Here is a 22,234-nt window from a genome sequence, read left to right as displayed (position 1 = left end):
ATGACCCCTTCCATTACTTTACTGATGGTAGAGAATAGACTGATGGGGCCATGTTGAATTTGTCCTGCTCTTTGTGTACAGGACATACCTGGGCAATTTTCCACATAGCCGGGTAGATGCCAGTGTTGTAGCTGTACTGGAACATCTTGGCTAGGGTCGCGGCAAGTTTGGGAGCACAGATCTTCTGTACTATTGCCTTAATATTGTCAGGGCCCATAGCCTTGGCACTATCCAGTGCCTTTGGCGTTTCTCTTATCATGTTGAGTGAGTTGAATTGGCTGAAGACTGGCATCTGTGATGCTGGGGACCTCTGGAGGAGGCCGAGATGGATCATCCGAACGGCACTTCTGGCTGAAGATTGTTGCAAATGCTTCAGCCTTATCTTTTGCACTGATGTGCTGGGCTCCTCTGCCATTGAGGATGGGGATATATCTGGAGCCTTCTCCTCCTGTGAGTTGTTTAACTGACCACCACCATTCACGACTGGATGTGGCAGGATTGCAGAGCTTAGATCAGATCCACTGGTTGTGGGATCACTTAGCTGTCTATCACTTACTGCTTATGCTGTTAGGCATACAAGTAGTCCTGTGTTGTAACTTCACCAGGTTGACACCTCATTTTTAGGTATGCCTGGTGCTGCTCCTGGCATGCCCTCCTGCATTCCTCATTGCACCAGGGTTGATCCCCTGGCTTGATGATAATGGTAGAATGGGCGATATGCCGGGCCGTGAGGTTGTGTTCAAGTACAATTCTGCTGCAGATGGCCCACAATGCCTCATGAATGCCTAGTCTTGAGCTGCTTGATCTATTTGAAATCTATCCCATTTGGCATGGTGGTAGTGCCACACAACATGAAGGAGGGTATCCTCAATGTGAAGGCAGGACTTAGTCTCCACAAGGACCATGGGGTGATCACTCCTACTGATACTGTCATGGACAGATGCATCTGCGACAGTCATGTTAGTGTGGATGAGGTCACGTATGTTTTTCCCTCTTGTAAGGGAACCAACCACCTGCCAACAGACCCAGTCTAGCAGCTATGTCCTTTAGGACTCAGCCAGCTCGGTCCATAGTGGTGCTACTGAGCCACTCTTGGTGATGGACATTGAAGTCCCCTACACAGTACATTTTGCGCCCTTGCCACCCTCAGTGCTTCCTTCAAGTGATGTTCAACATGGAGGAGTACTGATTCATCAACTGAGGGAGGGTGGTATGTGGTAATTAGCAGGAGGTTTCCTTGCACTTGTTTGACCTGATGTTATGAGACTTCATGGGGTCTGGAGTTGATTGTTGAGGACTCCCAGGGAAACTCCATCACGACTGTATACCGCTGTGCTGCCACCTCTTCGGGGTCTTGCCAGTGGGACGGGACGTACCCAGTGATGGTGGTGTCTGGGACATCATCTGTAAGCTATGATTCCGTGAGGATGACTATATCGGGCTTGACTAGCCTGTGAGACTGCTGTCCCAATTTTGACACTACCCCCCCCAGTAAGGAGGACTTTGTAGGGTTGACAGGGCTGAGTTTGCCATTGTCATTTCCTCTGCCTAGGTCGATGCCAGCTGGTCCGTCTGGCTTCATTCCTTTTTTTTTGAGGCTTTGTAGCAATTTGATACAACTGAGTGAAATGGCTTAGCAAGCAAGAGGCAACTACCTTGCTGTGGACTTGGTGTCACATGTAGGCCAGACCAGGTAAGGACGTCAGATTTCCTTCCATCAAGGACATTAGTGAACCAGATGGGTTTTTATGACAATTGGCAATGATCACCATTAGATTTTTAATTCCAGATTTTGGTGGGATTCGAACCTGAGCCCCTGAATCTCTGGATTACTAGTCCAGTGACAATACCTCTCCTCTCAACCTTCTCTAAGGAGAACAACCCCAGCTTCTCCAATCTATCTAAGTAACTGAAGCTCTTCTATTCCTGGAATTATTCATGTGAATCTTTTCTGCACCCTCTTAATGCCTTCACATCTTTCTAGGTATTGCCTAGAACTAGACACACTACTCCATCTGAGGCTGAACCAGTGTTTTATGCAGATTTATCAGAACTTCCTTATAGTTCTTGTGCATAATCTTTCTAGTTACCATAACAAATTTGGCAGGAGATGAATCCTGGAAATGCAGGGAGGTTACTTTGGGAGAATCTGAAAAGTGGAGAAATAATGCAATGGATGTGGGATAAGATTTGAGGAAGCTAAGGTGAGATAAACACATTAAACTAGTTCCAGGCTTCATTTTATATGCAAAAAATACCTGGAGTGTTTGTTTTCATGGTGCTTTGTTAGCAGTTGTTTGAGTAAACTCAATCTTAGAAATTTTCTTGCTTTCAGAATATGTTTATCAATAGGAAATGAAATGTCATACATGATTTGTTAAAGCATTTAGTACAGTGCTTATCTAGATAAGTGCGGTCTTAAATTCTGTGCGTGGAACTAGATAACCCTAGGTTCGATAAGAACATGAAGGTACACAGGTGTTAAAAAATACTTCTAACTGCACAGTAATCTATTACATTTTCTACTTTTAATCTGCTGCATTCTTTGGTTTTGCTGCTCACAACTAGTGCACCCAAGTGACCATAATTTTCCTTGTGCCGAGCTATTGAAAGCCTTTGATTTAATAAATGGTTGGACACTTATCCTAAGTTTTCTGGTGCATTTGTGATTTTTTTTTAAACTGCTTCTATATCTCTGGTACGTGTAGTTCAATAACTTCAATAGCATTCCACCTTTGAGTTGTGTCATGAAAGGTTTGGTAGCATGTGATTAAGTCAGACTGCAGTTGGTGCAATAGGAATCCTCCCTACACTCCTGCTCAGATTGCCATTAATTGGTTTTGGCCTTGTATATTTCCTTTACGCCTCTGATGCTGGTTGGGTCTACCTCCAAATGTTTGATGTTTAATAGATCACCCAGGGAGTGCACATTGCTGTGGCAATGTACTTCTACCTACATGCTGTAGCCTGGAGCTGTGGATAGTGATGGTCGAGGCTCCAATGTTGTTTTACTACATGGCTGACCAGGAATATCTCCCACTCTAACTGCCTGCGACTGGAGTGTGTGGGAAGGATTTTGCAAGTTGATGCCCAGTCTATTGGACAGGGTTATGGACGCACCCTTGCCCATCAGCTCCTGGGATGAAGCTTGAACCTACGGCTCAGAGGCAGGGATGCATCACAAGACTTTCGCTCTTCAGCTGTTTGGGATCCACAGATTAGAATTCCCAGCCCAAAGCTCTGCCTCTCCTTTAAAATCTGCCTCATGAGTGTTTGGTTTCTACCCCCCAAGGTTTGGTGGTTACTTTTAGTCCAGTACAAAAACAGAATTATCTGGAAAAACTCAGCAGGTCTGGCAGCATTGGTGGAGAAGAAGAGTTGACGTTTCGCGTCCTCATGACCCTTCAACAGAACTGGGTGCATGCAAGGGGAGGGGTGAAATATAAGCTGGTTTAAGGTTGGGGGGGGTGGTGTTGGGTGGGGGGAGAGAGGTGGAGGGGGGTGGTGTGGTTGTAAGGACAAGCAAGCAGTGATAGGGAGCAGATAATCAAAAGATGTCACAGACAAAAGGACACAGAGGTGTTGAAGTTGGTGATATTATCTAAACAAATGTGCTAATTAAGAATGGATGGTAGGACACTCAAGGTACAGCTCTAGTGGGGGTGGGGGGGCATAAAAGATTTAAAAATAATGGAAATAGGTGGGAAAAGAAAAATCTATATAAATTATTGGAAAAAACAAAAGGAAGGGGGAAGAAACAGAATGGGGCTGGGGATGGAGGAGGGAGTTCAAGATCTAAAGTTGTTGAACTCAATATTCAGTCCGGAAGGCTGTGAGGTGCCTAGTCGGAAGATGAGGTGCTGTTCCTCCAGTTTGCGTTGGGCTTCACTGGAACAATGTAGCAAGCCAAGGACAGACATGTGGGCATGAGAGCAGGGTGGAGTGTTAAAATGGCAAGCGACAGGTAGGTTTGGGTCATTCTTGCGGACAGACCGCAGGTGTTCTGCAAAGCGGTCGCCCAGTTTACGTTTGGTCTCTCCAATGTAGAGGATACCACATTGGGAGCAACGAATGCAGTAGACTAAGTTGGGGGAAATGCAAGTGAAATGCTGCTTCACTTGAAAGGAGTGTTTGGGCCCTTGGACGGTGAGGAGAGAGGAAGTGAAGGGGCAGGTGTTGCATCTTTCATGTCCTCCTTCTCACTTAACCGAGGTTTTCCACCCACGGTGGTTGACAGGCCCCTCAACCGTGTCCGGCCCATCTCCCGCGCATCCGCCCTCACGCCTTCTCCTCCCTCCCAGAAACATGATAGGGTCCCCCTTGTCCTCACTTATCACCCCACCAGCCTCCGCATTCAAAGGATCATCCTCCGCCATTTCCGCCAACTCCAGCATGATGCCACCACCAAACACATCTTCCCTTCACCCCCCTTATCGGCATTCCGTAGGGATCGCTCCCTCCGGGACACCCTGGTCCACTCCTCCATCACCCCCTACTCCTCAACCCCCTCCTATGGCACCTCCCCATGCCCACGCAAAAGATGGCCGCTGCCGGGGAACCATTTAGAGCGGGACACAGCCGGAAGGGGCGGAGTGATTTTTGAGGCGGACGCCGGAAGCGCTGCTCTTGTCCTTCAGCGGAGCGGGATGGCGGCGGCGAGTGAGGCGGAGAGGGTGGTGTTGGTGAGTGTGGCAGCCGGAGCGGAGACAGCCCCTCAACCCGGCCCGGGGGAGGGGGAGGGGGACGGGGACGGGGGACGGGGGACGGGGGGAGGGGGGAATGATGGAGGCCGCTCCTCCGGCAAGGACTGGGTAGCAGCAGCAGAGGAGAAATGTGGGCGGTAAACAGAGCGGTGCCCCCCCCGGGGGGGGGGGGGGGTGGAGCGAGTACCCGGGTGGGGGGTGAATGGTGGAGCGGGTACCGGCCGGTGTGGGGTGGGGGGGTGGGGGGGGCGGGGGAGGAAGTTGGGGTGGGGGGGTGTGGGGGGGGTGGGGGAGGAAGTTGGGGTGGGGGGGTGGGGGGGGGGCGGGGGAGGAAGTTGGGGTGGGGGGGGGGGGGGGGGGGGTGGGGGAGGAAGTTGGGGTGGGGGGGTGGGGGGGGCGGGGGAGGAAGTTGGGGTAGGGGGGGTGGGGGAGGAAGTTGGGGTGGGGGGTGGGGGGGCGGGGGAGGAAGTTGGGGTGGGGGGGGTGGGGGAGGAAGTTGGGGTGGGGGGGTGGGGGGGGCGGGGGAGGAAGTTGGGGTGGGGGGGGTGGGGGAGGAAGTTGGGGTGGGGGGTGGGGGGGGGCGGGGGAGGAAGTTGGGGTGGGGGGGGGTGGGGGAGGAAGTTGGGGTGGGGGGGGTGGGGGGGGGCGGGGGAGGAAGTTGGGGTGGGGGGGTGGGGGGGAGGTGCCTGTGGACTAGGTACCCGGGTGGGGGTGGGGGGGGTGGTGGAGCAGGTATCCGGGTGGGGGGTGAAGGGTGGAGCGAGTACCGGCCAGTGAGGGTGGGGGGGCGGGGTGGTGGGGGGGCGGGGGTGGTGGGCGGGTACCCGGGGGGAAGGGTGGAGCAGGTACGTTCGGGTGGGGTGTTGTGGTGGGGGGGGGGGCGGGGGGGGGGGGTGGTACCAGGGAGGATGACGGGGCAGATACCCATGGCGAGAGGAGGGTTCGTGCGAGTACCCGGGGCCTGGGAAGCAGTTGGTGGCGGTCACCCGTGGAAAGGGGAGTGTGCGCAGATATCTCGGGGAGAGGAAGATCGGGAGTGAACCCTGGATACCCAAGGAGAGGGATGGGTACCTGGGCCAGGGTGGATACCAGGGGCCGGATTAGGAGTTTACCTGCTGGAGAGGGAACCAATAGCTGGGATGGTGGATATTGGGAGTCTGGGTATTGGGGGGGTGGGGGGGGTGGCGGATACCCTTGGTGGAGTGGAAGTACTGGGTGGGCAGATAACTGGGAGTGACGGGGAGGTGGATCGTGGAATAAAAACAAAAATAGCTGGAAAAGCTCAGCAGGTCTGACAGCATCTATGGAGAGGAAGACAGAGTTAATGTTTTGAGTCCGTATGACTCTTCATTAGAAGTGAGTTCTGATGAAGAGTCATATGGACTCAAAACTTTAACTCTGTCTTCCTCTCCACAGATGCTGTTAGACCTGCTGAGCTTTTCCAGCTATTTTTGTTTTTATTTCAGATTTCCAGCATCTGCAGTATTTTGCTCTTATCTAGGTGGATCGTGGAGTTTGGATTCTTGGAGGCAGTGGTGACAGCTGATTCCTGGGCTGGTGGATACCAGGAGTCTGGGTACTTGAGGGGGGCAGATACCTCTGGGATTGGAAACTCGGGGGCCACATACTGGGGAAGGTGGATAATGGGAGTACTGGTAATGGGGAGGATATTTGGAGGGGCAGATACCTGGTGTGATGGATACTGGGGTTGGCGGATGCCAGGAATCCAGGTACATGAAGCAGTTGCACCTTCAGGTTCCAAGCAGCAAAATCCACACTTAGCTGCTGGCTATAAAAGGAGAGCAGAGATAAATATTTCATTATAAACATTTGATAGAAGTGCTCCAAAAGGTGAGAGAATGCCAAAGTGTTTTGTTTTGTCATGTTTCCGACAGCATTGTTTCTAAATGTACTCAGTTGTGCATTGTAGCTTATTTTGAGAGATTTGTGTAGATACCAGAGCTTAACCAAGCAATGCCAACTATGAAAAGGACGAACTGAATTTTCAGCAAGCCAGCACTCTATAATAAACACCATTAGACTATGTAACTTTAAAATATATGTATTCCCCCACAATGCTGTGGTAAGTTGAAGATTTTATACTGGGGGGTGTTACTTCTGTTGCTGTATTCAGAAGGTATATGGCACAGTCTATGAAGTTATCAAATATTTTGGTTGTTAGTTTGTTTTTGGATCTGGCCAAATTTTCAGCAACAAACTGTTTTGGAAAGGCAAAATCTTTTCCAGCCCCCTTTTTATTGTAGTCCAGCAGGCAACACCAAACTCTGATAACTGCCGAAGCTTTATTGATCTACGGAAAGCCAGTGCTGACGGGACGGGCCCAGTCGCCACCTCCGGTACTGTAAAGATCCTGTGATCTTGACGTGAGTTCCTGAGCTCCAGTGGAGGAGCTTGGTTTCTGTGCTGGTGAATATTGGCATTTTTTACTTCTGCAGAGATTCCCTCTTCTTTTGGTTTGATTTGTAAATAAGTTGATTTATCTCAGCTGCTCTTCCTGTGTCTTTAAATGGTTTTGGGAAAGCCATGTGATTCCTTTCCCCCAGCGAAGTGAGTTGCAGATGGGCTTTTGGGTTGAATTAGTGAGTGGGTTTGAAGAATAATAAAACATGCAAGTAGCATCTTTCAATCACTGCGAGCCTAAGAGTTTGTTTCTGTTTTATAAATGATGGAAGTAAGGCAGTAATCAATTTGTACAAATATTCTAGAAAAGACATTAAAGCCGTGAAGAGCTCACAACGTTGATCCAACGTTAATAGCATGGTTTGGAAGTAATTCTGATGAGAGAATTGAGGTACCAGTGCTATTTCCACTGGGGCAGAGAAGACCATAAAGAGATTTCAGCTTTTTCAAAAATTATTAATGATGTTAGGACTGGGCGAGGAGGATTGAGCTGGCTCTCGGTTGGTTGCAGCAAAGGTCTGAAAATAAATTCCTTTCCCCGTAAATGCTTTTTCCAATGTACTTATTCCTTAATAAGGAGCCCATCAAACCAGGTTCACTTGAGTCAGACAAAGAGTAAGTTTGTTAGTTACCAAACCCAAGAGAGAAAAAAATAAAGACGCGGTGGTGCACGCGCGCACAGCTATCAGAAGCAAGAAAGTTAGAATCCCATAAAAAGTTAAAAGAATACACGATTAAGTCCTTTGCTTGTCTTCGAGGCGTAGATTGTTGAACACCGTCGCAGCTTGAAATTAGTTGGTTTCCTGTAGAATTCTGGAGTTGACTTGGCTTAAGTCTGCACTTTGTTGAAAAAACCCTGGCTTCAGAGAGAGAGAGATCGTTTCTGCTCTCTTCCAGCAGTGTTTTAGATGATTGTGATGTTTCTTTTTCCTTGTATTGTCAGACTGGAGGAGTGGTTTTTAAAACTCCTGTCTGTATATTGCCAGAAAGGAATTTGATTAGCACATCTTGTTGTCATTAGTGCAGACCAATTAATCCCATTTTTTCATCTTTTCACCTCCAGAACTTTTGACACATTTTGAGATAGAAACTGATAGGAGATGGGATGATTTTATCCCCCACAGGGGATTTTGAATGTTAGAGGCGCATCTGATTGGTTAGCAGTTACCATTATCTTGATAGAATGACAGTTAATTAAAGTCCAGCACTTCGGATTTTTAATGTCTTCCTTTCGAGAGAGTTGCCTGTTTGATGTAGACCTTGACACCCTCCAGGGTTGGAATTGCATGCAACAGGCCTGCAGCGCAATCAAGATAGAAACTTTCCAGAGAAGTGGTCAAGTTGCAGTATCAGGCATCAGGTGACTTTTGGCAGCCATTTTTTGATCAGTGTCGTGTATTTTATTTAAAGCAGGTCTTCTTTAAACAGCTCAATATGTCTGTGGTTAGTTGGTGAAATTGTAGGTAGATGCCACACTCTGTTTCCTGTTGTTGTGACAACGGTTTTGAAAAGGTGAATAGGGAAATAATATTTTTGGGGGGAACTCCAATTTGAAATAGGCACTGAGAGGACAGAGATGGGAAGAAATACCCTTACACAGGTTTGTTAGAAGGTGAAAGATTGGATAGGCTGGGGTCATTTTCTTTGGAGCAACGAAGGTTGAGAGGGTACCTGAGAGAGGTGCATAAGATTATGAGGGGCATTGATAGGGTGGATAGGAAGGCACTTTTTCCATTAGTAGAGGGGTCAATAACCAGGGGGCACTTTTTTAAAGTAAGAGGGGAGTTGAGAAGAAACTTTCACCCAGAGGGTGGTGGGAGTCTGGCACTCGCTGCCTGAAAGGGTGGTTGAGTCAGAAACTCTCATAACATTTAAGGAGTATTTAGATATTCACTTGCGTTGCCATAGCCTCCAGGGCTACGGGCCAAGCATTGGAAAATGGCATTAGCGTAGTCAGATCTTTGTTGACCGGTGTGGACACGATGGGCCAAATGGCCTTCTTCTGTGCTGTAGATGTCTATGAACTGAATTATTCGGGCAAAAAAGCCTTGCATCATTTTAAGGAGAAAATTGGATAGATGATTGAAGTAGAAGAAAACACCAGGCTATGGAGAGAGAACGGGCAACAGGATTGACCCTGGGTTCCTCTAGTAATAAGAGCTGGCATAGACAAGGTGGCTGACATAGCTTCATTCTGTGGTTACAACTTTGTGATTTTTGTCTCACTTTGGTACAAGGTGCAAAGAAAAACGCGAGCAGCGTATCGCCTCTTGCATGAAATGCTGATTGGCACTGATAAATACTCCTATTTTGAATAAAAAGAAATGCTGTGAGTAATAATGAAATGCCTGAGGCACTGGAGACAAAGAACTTTTATCCATCCTCTGGCAGTGTTATACAGTTTAGTTATTTGCATTAGTTAAACTGCCTCACAAGCTGTGTTGTTCTTGGTGCCTTGCTGCATAGAAAAAGTGAATGTAAATTATTCCTTGTTTATTATACAGAATAGCAAATATCTATCTGGCAATGAGTTTAAGTATGTCATGCAAATATGGGGTTCTTTTGAATTTCTTGCAGTTTAAGTGTGCTTTTACTCTCCGCGTTGCTGTGGCAGAAAGCAAAAACTAGCAGAGAGGGAGAAGAGTGCAAGTGTACAGAACCTGACATTTAGTGGGCGAGATCTAGTTAGTTTTACCACTGTAAAGAGTGGAACTGGAAATAAGAGGTTAGACTGGATCCATCTGAGGGTCACAACAGATACTCTTCACAGGTTGCATTTGACTAATGGATATGATAATGAGGGAGGCCTCAGCTCTTCTCCATTGTGTAATGGGACCAAACCACGTTTTCTTATTGTTGGAACAGAGGATGTTGTGTGAAATTGGCTAAAATATCTTGATATATTTAATTATTTGAGAAGACTACTAATTCCAGGTCATTGTGTTAACAATGATGAAATTAAGGTGTGGCAAGTCTTTCACTTCAAAGCATAATTTCTGTTATAAAGCAAGCAATAATAGTGTTGAATTATAATTAGTTTGGGTAATATAGCAATTGAATGATGTAATGCTAAATTCAATGATATTGTATGTCTTCCTCCATCTTAAAACTAAAGCAACCTCGCTCCTGTCTCAACTTCCTACATATGCACACATCACCTTGCCTGCAAAGCTGCCTCTAAATTATATTATTTTGGTGAAAAGTTTGCCTTTTTTGAACTGTTTCAGGAGGAGGAATTTAAATGGTTATTGCGGGAAGAAGTTCATGCTGTCCTTAAACAGCTGAAGGATATCCTGAAGGTAATTTACTCTCTCTTTGGATCATTGCATAGGAGACTGAGTTTGATATTCCCTCAACAGTTAATAAGTATTCAGTTAATGTTTAACATTGCAGTAATAAAATACATTTTAATTTACCTGTAAAAAATGAATTATTGTGACCAATTGGTTTAGGCCAGAGGTCATAAGGTTGACTTTTACATGGGTAATGTTTTTGAAAATTGACATTTATGCTTCATTTGGGGCCCCAAGAAAACAGTTGCAATGGAATAAAGGGAAAACCAACAACACTAAAGAATTCCTATTAATTCTCTAACATTTTATTTCTTTTATAACATTACAACCTATATACATTTCATCCAACACAGCATAAATATATTCCATAATGAATTAACTACAACACTTCATGCTGAAATCCTTCAAAATCACTCTGATCATCATCTGAATCACTCGGATGACAAACTGGTGGAATTTATCGTCAGGTTCAGGTGGCAGACGCTGTGAAATGTTTTCTGACGGAATACGAAATCGTGCCTGTTCATGAATCTTGTGCACCACTTGGCACTGGCCTTGAATTTTGGAATGCCATCTTTTCTCACTTCTCTGAGGGAATAGAGTCTGATGGCTCTGCGGGTGATGATATAACCATTTTGCCAATGCTCCTTCACCCATTCCACTACCCTTTTCTCCAGGCCAGGCCACTTGCTCGGTCTTCCTCAGCTGGTGCATTTGTTCTTTGACATCTTTCCTAATTTATTGGATATCTTTCTCCAGTCTCTATTTTCTTGGAAACAGTAAACTCTGTTGCTGTTGCGCAATTAATAGTCTTCTTGGTGAATACTACAGCTTTCATTTTAGATTGAGCTTCATACTTGTATTCTTTCTCGAAGACATCGTAAGTACACGTTAGTCTTATCACTTGGACAGGAGATTGCCACTAGAGTTGTCAGAGGGAGAATATAAAGGTTCCTGCATGTACTCTTAATAATCACAACATGGTTCAATCCCTGAAAAACTAAGATTGACTTTCGCACCAGGCATATAAAAAATTGTTTTTCTTAGGCCAAAAGTCATAGTTGATTTCTGCACTAGTATTTATGGCATTTCCCCTTTATGTATATTAGGAGCTTTTGATTCTCCATTTGATCTGCGTTCAAAATATTTCCTTTTTTCCAGTAGTACCTGTAAAGTTATTGTAGTTAAGTTTGAAAGAGCAATGCTCATCACTACGTATGCAAATTGTATACATTGTCACTGGACTAGTAATCCAGAGACCCAGGTTAATGCTCTGGGGACCCGAGTTCAAATCCCACCACGGCAGATGGTGGAATTTGAATTCAGCTAAAAAAAATCTGGAATTAAAAGTCTAATGATGACCACGGAACCATTGTCGATTGTTGTAAAAACCCATCTGGTTCACTGATGTCCTTTAGGGGAGGAAACCTGTCAATCTTACCTGCATGTGACTGCAGACCCAGAGCAATGTGGTTGACTCTTAAATGCCCTCAGTTGTAACAAACCGCTAAAATGTCACAAAAAAGGACTGATCACCCGGCATCGACCTAGACCCCGGAAATGACAATGGCAAACTCAGCCCTGTCAACCCTGCAAAGTCCCCCTTATTAACGTCAGGGGTCTAGTGGCAAGATTGGGAGAGCTGTCTCACAGATTAGTCAAGCAACAGCCTGACGTAGTCATCCTCATGGAATCAAAGCTTAGAGATAATGTCCCAGGCATCACCATCCCTGGGTATGTAGGACAGACCCAGCAGAGGTGGTGGCACAGTGGTATACAGTCGGGAGGGAGTTGCCCTGGGAGTCCTCAACATCATCTCCGGACCCCTTGAAGTCTCATGGCATCAGGTCAAACATGGGCAAGGAAACCACCTGCTGATTACCATGTGCCGCCCTCCTTCAGCTGATGAATCAGTGCTCCTCCATATTGAACATCACTTGGAGGAAGATCTGAGGGTGGCAAGGGCACAGACTGTACTCTGGGTATGGGACTTCAATGTCCGTCAGCAAGAATGACTCGGTAGCACCACCACAGACCGAGCTGGCTGCGTCATAAATGACATAGCTGCTAGACTGGGTATGCAGCAGGTGGTGAGGGAACCAACAAGAGCGAAAAACATACTTGACCTCAGCCACACCAACTGGTCTGCCGCAGATGCATCTGTCCATGACAGTGTCGATAGGAGTGACCACCACACAGTCATTGTGGTGACGAAGTCCCGCCTCCATTGTGTTGTGTGACAGCACCACTGTGCTAAACGGAATAGATTCGGAACAGATCTAACAACTCAAGACTGGGCATCCATGAGGCGCTGTGGGCCATCAGCAGCAGAATTGTACTCGAACGCAATCTGTAACTTCATGGCCTGGCATATCTTCCACTCTGCCATTACCACCAAGCCAGGGAGTCAACCCTGGCTCAATGAAGAATGCAGGAGGAGCAGCTCCAGGCATACCTAAAAATGAGGTGTCAACCTGGTGAAGCTATAACACGGGACTACTTGTGTGCCAAACAGCATAAGCAGCAAGTGATAGAGCTAAGTGAACCCACAGCCAACAGATCAGCTCTAACCTCTGTAGTCCTGCCACATCCAGTCATGAATGGTGGTGGAAATTAAACAACTCACTGGAGGAGGAGGCTCCACAAATATCCTCAATGATGGAGGAGCCCAGCACATCAGTGCAAAAGATAAGGCTGAAGCATTCGCAACAATTTCAGCTAGAAGTGCCGATTGGATGATCCATCCCGACCTCCTCCAGAAGCCTCCAGCATCACAGATGCCAGCCTTCAGCCAATTCGATTCACTGCACTTGATATCAAAAAACAGCTGAAGGCACTGGATAGTGCAAAGGCTATAGGCTCTGATAATATTCCAGCAAGAGTACTGATGACTCGTGCTCCAGAACTTGCTGCACTTCTAGCCAAGCTGTTCTAGTACAGCTACAACACTGGCATCTACCCATCAAAATTTGCCCAGAGATGTCCTGTATACAAAAAGCAAGACAGATCGAACCCGGCCAATTACCACCCCATCAGTCTATTCTTGATCATCAGTAAAGTAATGGGAGGGGTCATCAACAGTGCTATCAAGTGGCATTTGCTTAAAGCAATAACCTGCTCACTGACGCCCAGTTTGTGTTCTGCCAAGGCCACTCAGCTCCTGACCTTATTACAGCCTTGGTTCAACCATGGACAAAAGAGCTGAACTCCCAAGGTGAGGTGAGAATGACTGTCCTTGACATCAAGGCAGCATTTGACCGAATGTGGTATCAAGGAGTTCGAGCAAAACTGAAGTCAATGGGCATCAGGAGAAAAACTTTCCGCTGTTTGGAGTCACACCTAGCACAAAGGAAGATGGTTGTGGTTGTTGGAGGTCAGTCATCTTGGCTTCAGTACATCACTGCAGGAGTTCCTCAGGATAGTGCCCTCAGTCCAACCATCTTCAGCTGCTTCATCAATGACCTTCCTTCCATCAAAAGGTCAGAAGCGGGGATGTTTGCTCATTTGTTCAGCACCATTCGCGGCGGCTCAGATACTGACCAAATGCAGCAAGACCTGGACAATATCGAGGCTTGGCAAGTGGCAAGTAACATTCGCACCACACCAGTGTCAGGCACTGACCATCTCCAACAAGAGAGAATCCAAATATCACCCCTTGATGTTCAGTGGCATTACCATCACTGAATCCCCACAATCAACGTCCTGGGGGGTTACCATTGACCAGAAACTGAATTGGACTAGCCATATAAGTACTGTGGCTACAAGAGCAGGTCAGAGGCTAGGAATCCTACGATGAGTAACTCACCTACTGACTCCGCAAAGCCTGTCCACCATCTACAAGGCATAAGTCAGGAGTGTGATGGAATACTCGCCTCTTGCCTGGATGAGTGCAGCTCCCACAACACCCAAGAAGGTTGACACCATCCAGGACAAAGCAGCCTGCTTGCTTGGCACCACATCTACAAACCTTCACACCCTCCACCTCCGAGGCACAGTAGAAGCAGTGTGTACCATCTGCAAGATGCACTGCAGGAATTCACCAAGGTTCTTTCAACAGCACCTTCCAAACCCACGACCACTACCATCTGGAAGGACAATGGCAGCAGATAGATGGGAACGCCAGCACCTGGAAGTTCCTCTCCAAGTCACTCACCATCCTGACTTGGAAATATATCGCCGTTCCTTCACTGTCACTGGGTCAAAATCCTGGAACTCCCTTCCTAACAGCACTGTGGGTGTACCTACACCACATGGACTGCAGCGGTTCAAGAAGGCAGCTCACCACCACCTTCTCAAGGGCAACTAGGGATGGGCAATAAATGTTGGCCCAGCCAGCGAAACCCACACCCCATGAACGAAAAGAAACTTTAAAATGCCAGTCTCCACTTCAAAGATATAATGGCTTAAAACATAAATTAAAAATTTCTTTCATTCATACAGACACAAAATACTGTGGATGCTGGAAATCTGAAATAAAACCAGACTGAATTTTTTTTAAAAAAAAACCAGCATTTTCTCTTTTTATGCGGGATTTTTTCATTCCTGCTTAGTGAAAATTCTATCCGAGTGATGAAGGAATAGATGATAGCGATCCTGCTGTAGGACTATTCCTGGGCTCCCCGGATTTATTTTGCAGTCAGGTGGCCTTAGCCTCATTGTTGTCAGCCGGGCACTGTAACTCCTCACATTTGTCGATGTGCGTTTCTGCTGCTGACATATGCCTCGGATGCAATGATCCCCATTTGATTGAAATGTCATTTCATTAAATCATAACTGAAACAGTCGAAGAGAATAGTAATTGATCAAATCCAAATTGTGCTGGAGATCAGGTCAAAAATGTATGCGTCACATTAGCGATTTAATCATCCACTATATGAACACTTCCTATACATCATGTACCTTGTGCAATGCGGGCAATATTAGCAGTTATGTGATGTGCGATATCTTTGGACCTGATTTTCAGTGTGAAAATCAAGGAGAATTCTAGCATTTTATTCCCATAATTGGAGCAAATTGGTTTTAATCACTTCAAATCACAAAACCTGGGAATTTGAGTGAAAAGCAGAACAAACTAATTTTAATGATTATCGATAGAAAAAGTAATATGTTGATGATCTGCAGATAATGTAAATGTAATGCTGTTGCCTAAAAAAGCTCTTGGTTTCCTGTTTTCTTTCTAACTAACAATGAACCCTTCTTGTACAGGAGGCTTCCCGACGTTTTACTCTATCAGCCGCTGGACCTGAAGGTCAAACCCGACAGGAGAACTTCAAACTAGGAAGCTCAGTGTAAGCAGCTGACTTTGTGCCATGTTCAACGGGAGATGATTCTCACTGGCAACCGTGCGCAAAAAAAAACAAGCTTCCTTTATCTGCCAACACACATCCTCAGAGCACACAATTGAGGAAGAATCAAGTTGATGGAAAAGATTATTTTGTTAAACAATTTTATTTAATCAAAAAATGAATGGGAGAACTGTTTTGGAACATTTTTTGTATTTGAAGGCCTTGTAGAACTTTTGTTTATTTCTACATGTATCTGAGATGTTTGAACATTAAATGTTCTTTCTCTGATCACATGCAGAAAGCATTGGATGTTGTGTATAGTACTACTAACTGGTTTCACATGGCTCAGCTATTTTCTATACAGTTTGGTATGTTTTGGAACTTATTTTAATCTTTTTGTTTGCTTTATATGTTTTCTTTCCCCCTAAATCTACAATTCTGTTTTCCTTTCTTTTTAGGATCCCTGTGTCACCTATTCCCTGAGCCAAGCAACCTGTTCCCAGCCATCCTCCAATGTTTCTGTTCCTCACTACTTTAGGATGATTGAGAGCGACTTATAGTTTTCATTTTCACTTTGTTGCCTGTCTTCATGTAAGGAAGTGACTTGCTTAAGTTCTAAAACTAGTTGGCCTAACGTGAAGTAACTGCCTTTATAAAAAGCTACCTGTCTTGGTACCTACTATTAGACACCTGAACAAGGGCAAGCTGCAGAGACGATAAGCCTAAGAGGAAATCTTATTAAGATCGTCAAGGTCCTTAAGGGTGTTAACAAGTTGAACCTTAAGAAATGTGTTACCTTGACCTTGAGAATAATAGATGAAGTCAAGAAGAGGAAAATGAATGGAAAGCATAGTTCTAAATGTTTCACCTGGAAGGTGTTTGAAACAGATTGTCCAGATAGATGATTGAGACTGCTGAGTAATTTTAAGATGTAAGTTGTCTAGAAAATAAATTGAGGAGATCGAGGCTGTGAACTGTGTATTCTGTTCTGGGACTGACTTAGGCCAGCGTGAAATGGTTGTGTCTAGTTCTGTACGTTCAAAAGTATACCTGCTTAAATTTGAATAACATTTAGTTGAGCAACCCTCATTCATTTGAGCTTTAGTTGGTTCTTGGTAGAGCGTGGGTGAATTTTGTGCTTTAGAACAGCAAGTCATTAGCAAAAGACGATTGTTTGGTGCTGAAATATGAAGATATCTAAAATTGGTTTCAAAGTTGGCCATTGTCTGGGAATAAAACATGGGACCAGAATAGCACAGAATACATCTTGTCGAATCCTTGCTGGCCTTGTAAAATCTACTGAAGTAGCCCCAACCCCACTTCCCCCTGCCCTCTGCCTTTTGCTCTGCAGCTCTGAAAGTGTTTTTTTTTTCTCTAACTATCCAATTCCCTTTTGAAAGTCATGATTGAATCTGCCCCCACCAAACACTCAGGCAGCGCATTCCAGATTCTAACCACTTGTTGCGTTAAAAAAAAAATTTTCTTCATGTCGCCTCTTGCTCCTTTTTTGCCAACTCCTTAAATTGGTTGCTTTGATTCTCTACTCTCTGCCAGTGGGAACGGTTTCTTCCTGTCTGTTCTGCCCAGAACCCTCATAATTTTGAACACCTCTACCAAAAATCTTCTCAACCTTCTCTTCTCTAAGGAGGACAGTCCCAGCCTCTCCAGCCTTGTCTACGTAACTGAAGTTCCTCATCACTGGAACTATTCTCATGAACCTTCTTCACTCTCTCCAGTGCCTAAACTCCTGTACCCTGTGGCTTTATTTCTAAAGCCCAGGGTCTCTTTTGCCTTATTAACTACTCTTTCAACGTGCCCTGCCACCTTCAACGATTTGTGCACATAAACCTCTAGTACCTCTGCTTCTGCACCCCTTTAGGATTGTATCCTTTAGTTTATATTGTCTCTCCTTGTTCTTCCTACCAAAGCATATCATTTCACACTTCTCTACATTAAATTTCAACTGCCATGTATCCGCCCATTCTGTCAGCCTGCCTGTGTCTTGAAGTTTATCACTATCCTTCTCATAGCTCACGTACTTGGAAGTTTTGTGTCATCTGCAAATTTTGAAATTGTGCCTGCACACCCAAGGCTAAGTCATTAATATAGATCAAGAAAAGCAGTGGTCCTAATACTGACCCCTGGAGAACCCTACTGTGTACCTGCCAGTCTGAAAAATAACAGCTTACCACTACTCTCTTTCCCATACGCAGCCAACTTCATATCCATACTGTCGCTGTCTCTTTTATTCCATGTGTTTCAGCTTTGCTGACAACCTATTGTGTGATAGTTTATCAAGTGCCTTTTGGAAGTCCATGTACACCACGTCACCCGCATTACCTCCTTCAACCCCCTCTCTGTTATGTCATCAAAAAACTCAAATTAGTTAACAGCAATAACCATTTTAATTTTGTTCTGTGGCTGAATTCCACTTAGGAAGCAGCACCATCCTTGATGTTAATATTAAGTCATAGAATTAGGGTGTAGCAGCGCACGTACTGTTCTGGCTGTGACAACAACTTAAATCAATTTTTTCCTCCCCAGCAAAGGATGATTGCCAAAGATGCCTTAGAAGTAGAAAAGGGAGAAAACATCATTTAACATTTGAAGTAACTGAGCTAATTGTGCAATGTTTTCCTACCTAGAAATCAGGAAGAGTAAGGTCAAGTGATTAAATAATGTTATTGCCAGTCTATTAACTGGAGATTTAAGTCACAATCTTCCATGGATAGTCACAAAATTATTTATTTATTCTATGTATATAGACCATACATACAAATTTTATATCTTTTCTCCGATTAAATGTAAATTTAAAGCCACCCCACTTGAGTTACGTACCATGGCATGAATGTTGTTTGAAATGCTTTTTTCTTTTCCAGAACAGACCAGGTGAAGGGTGTCCTTACATTGCAGGGAGATGCACTGACTCAGGCTGTGAGTACATATAAAATAGGAATGAAGGTGCTGGCATCATAGACTCAGATGGTATAATTTATTAGTTTTAACTGAAAATGTAACTGAATACTAATATAGTTCGGTTAAAATGAAAATATATGTATAATTATACATGCACGTAAATATATATATATATATATATATGTATGTGTGCGCGTCTCTACGTATACGTGCACAAGAACATACGAGTTTGGAGCAGGAGTAGGCCATTTGGCCCACCGAGTCTGCTCTGCCATTCAACAAGATCATGGCTGATATGAATTTAACCTCAACCCCACATTCCTGCCTAACCCTGATAACCTTTCACCCCTTGTTAATCAGGAATCTATCTAGCCCTGCCTTAAAAAATATTCAAAGACTCTGCTTCCTCTGCCTTTTGAGGAAGAGTTCCAAAGAAACTCAACCCTCTGAGAGAAAAAGTTTCTCCTCATCTCTGTCTTAACTGAGCAACCCCTTATTTTTAAACAGTGACCCCCTCTAGTTCTAGATTCTCCCACAAGAGGAAATATTCACTCCACATCTACCCTGCCAAGACCCCTCAGGATCATAAAGGTTTCAATTAAGTCGCCTCTTATTCTTCTAAATTCCAGTGGATACAAGCCTAACCTGTCCAGCCTTTCCTCATAAGACAACTTTCCTATTCCTAGTATTCCTGGTATATACATATTTAGACCAAGAGTGGGTATGGTAGCATAGTGGGTAGCTGTCAGAGGCCTGGACTAATGATCTGAAACATGGATTCAAATCCCACCACACCAGCTGGGGAATTTAAATTCAATTAATTAAATAAACCTGGATTAAAAAAACCTAGTATTTGTAATGGTGTCCATGAAACTACTGAATTGTCATAAAAACCCATCTGGTTCAATAATGTCCTTTTTTAGGGGAGGAAATCTGCTGTCCTTGCCTGGTTTGGTCTATATGTGACTCCAGACCCACAGCAATGTGATTGACACTTAACTGCCCTCCGAAATGGCCTAGCAAGGCCAGACACTTGTATATAGGGATGGGCAATAAATGGTGACCTTGTCAGCGACATCCACATCCCAGTCAATTAATTAAAAGAAAACAATCCTTTGGAAGCAACGGCACGTTGAGATTTGCAGGTTGTGAAAAATTCCACACCATCTCCAGTTTGAATGTGTTAGGAAAATATTCAAGTACGACATGGAATATGTCACACACTTGTCACACAACTAGGCGCACATAAACTTTATTTTCAGTGGCGGCCAAGTGGAAACCTGTTCTCCTCCACCTCCACCCCCCGCCCCCCCCAATACCCTAGGCTGGAAAACCTAAATGGTTAACCTCAACCCTCTAACAGGCAATGTCCAGGGACTGGTTCATCATTAAAGTAATGATTTAGTTTGGGTTTATTATTGTGCTGAGTTGTCGATTTGTCACTACAAATTTAGCAGTTCAATTCTGGAGGTTTTGGTTATGAAGCAGAAAAACATAGATCACCATGTTTGAGCACTTAAAATATTAAAGCATTCAGAATACAATATTTTCACTTGTGTTTGAACACTCTATTCCATGTCCCCAAAAGTGTTCTGGTGCTAACTACTTTGCCTATGAAACCAGAGTAAATTCCAATGCGCTGTGAAAGATTTAAACTTGCGTTTTCCAAAATAATGTGCTTTTTAAGAGAGAGACTTGACGCAGGGGTGCCATGTATTAGATTGCCAATGTCAGCACCATAGGTACCCAAGCATCCCAGAGTTAACTTCACAAGGGGACACAGATGGGACCAGGCAAAATCCAGAGGCCCACCCTCCCGTGTGCAAAAAAGGAATTGTGCTCAGCTCATTCGTGCACAGCTCCCAGGGGCAGCATCAATGAAGTCAGACAGCAATTACTCTCAGCTTGGCAAGGGGGAAGAGGTAAAGAAAAAAGAATGGAAACCAGAAGTTATTTTTCTCAATTCTTTCTTAAAAAATATTCATGGGACAGTGAAGCACTACTGCTCAACAATGAGCGGTTGATGGAGGGGCTATTTTCTTGTATTTGTACTTATTTTGCCTGGTGACGTGGAGTTTAATGAATAGTGGTTAAGGGAAAATGGAGTCTCTACACAAGGAGAATATTTTTCTTTATTTGGGGAATATATAATAAAATATGTTGACTCTTAAGTGCAACAGTGCTATAAAACTGCTTAACTTGATTATTCATGATGAAATGAAAATAATTATGCATATGGCCAGAGGCTAGAGTGCAATTTCACTTGAGCTGCAACGTATGCACACCATAAAGTTTTCATTGTCTAAGTATAGCAGTGTGTCTCCCGCCAACACAGTATGTCTGTTGGTGCCTATATGCCCAGTGCGCATGTGCAGAAATCCAATGGCATCACTGCTGGAGCCTGCTGCCTGGAACTCAGTGGCAGGAGCAGGGAAGGATTTCCAGACAGGAAACAATCCTTTCCTTGTGGGGTATTCTACTGCAGTGTTAGATGAGGCAATGTAACTCTTTCGAGTACAAACCCATTTCCATCTGTTTCAGTTGAAGTTACATTGTTTCATAGTTTGCCATTGTGAGATTTGAACTCTTGATCTTGGGGTTACAAACCCAGTACCATAACCATTTGGCTATTTAGAGTCTAACACTCACGGAAACCTACAATCCACTTACGTTACTGGGATTGTGAGACAGAGTTTAGAAACACTTACCAACGTGACGGCAGTAAAATATCCCACGAGGAAAAGATTTTAGTTTCCCGTCTGCAAATCCTTCCCTTTTAACTCGCTGTATAAGGAGTTTCCAAAATCCATCACCGTCAGTCCAGGATAGAAATTCACAACATTCTCTCCTTTTTGCCAGTATTGACCGCATGCGCCCTGCTGCACATTGCCCCCTATAAATATGGCGAACATTAACCTGGGCCTGTCATCAGCATACAATTGTGCACGCATGGCATTGGCAGCAAACGCAGCCGAAAAATAAAGAGTTTCAACCTTCTCTTGATAAATGCTGTGACCAAGAGGCTGATCCTGAGCTTTAATCGAGCATTTGTTTTCCAATATAGGATATTAACCTTAGGCTGCCTAAACACAACCAGGTCCTGCATTGTACTTTCAGGGAGGATAAACAGTGGAAAATGCAGCAGGTAAAAGCACTCATGACAACAGTTTCTTCTATCACTGCATGCAGGTATCCATTCTTTAGTATGATTGCTTAGCTTATTTTAACAAAAACATTGTGTGTGCAATTTTGACAGCGCTTGTGTCGTTATCTAATCTGTTAAACAATTGACCACAGTTAGGCACCATCTTCTCTAGCTCTGAATTTTGGTTGCTTTTATCACAAGGTGCTTTTTCTTTCCTCTAACCGAAAGCTGCTCCACCAAGAAAAAAAAAGATTTCTGTAGCAACGTAGAATTTGCAGGTGGGGAATTGGGTGGGGGAAAATCCTGATCCAGCATTTTCAGCTGTTACCTTCAGATAACTGGAGTAACTTGAAATAAAAACCGAAAATGCTGGGAACACTCAGGAGGTCGGACAGCATCTGTTGGGAGGAGAAACATGTCGATAACTCTGCATCGTGAATTCTGATGAAGCATCATCAACCTGAAACATTT

The 22,234-nt window shown here is 44.6% G+C and overlaps 1 protein-coding gene across 3 annotated transcripts in view; it reads left to right on the top strand.

Moving 5' to 3' along the window:
* Positions 1-4,603: 4,603 nt before the first annotated feature.
* Positions 4,604-22,234, top strand: part of rogdi (rogdi atypical leucine zipper) — a 33,602-nt gene continuing 15,971 nt past the window's right edge. For 2 of the 3 annotated variants that reach the window (XM_041206619.1, XM_041206617.1), the window contains exons 1-5: positions 4,604-4,682; positions 10,352-10,423; positions 15,623-15,705; positions 18,582-18,636; positions 21,683-21,763. In XM_041206619.1, the coding sequence (XP_041062553.1) occupies positions 4,647-4,682; positions 10,352-10,423; positions 15,623-15,705; positions 18,582-18,636; positions 21,683-21,763 (327 nt within the window). In that variant the 5' untranslated portion in view covers positions 4,604-4,646. The remainder of the gene's footprint in view (positions 4,683-10,351; positions 10,424-15,622; positions 15,706-18,581; positions 18,637-21,682; positions 21,764-22,234) is intronic. The other variant, XM_041206618.1, reaches the window with a different exon arrangement.

Source organism: Carcharodon carcharias, chromosome 15 (genome assembly GCF_017639515.1).
Source record: "Carcharodon carcharias isolate sCarCar2 chromosome 15, sCarCar2.pri, whole genome shotgun sequence".
In the NCBI taxonomy this organism is placed as follows: Eukaryota; Metazoa; Chordata; class Chondrichthyes; order Lamniformes; family Lamnidae; genus Carcharodon; species Carcharodon carcharias.
This window is presented reverse-complemented; position numbering and strand designations above follow the sequence as displayed.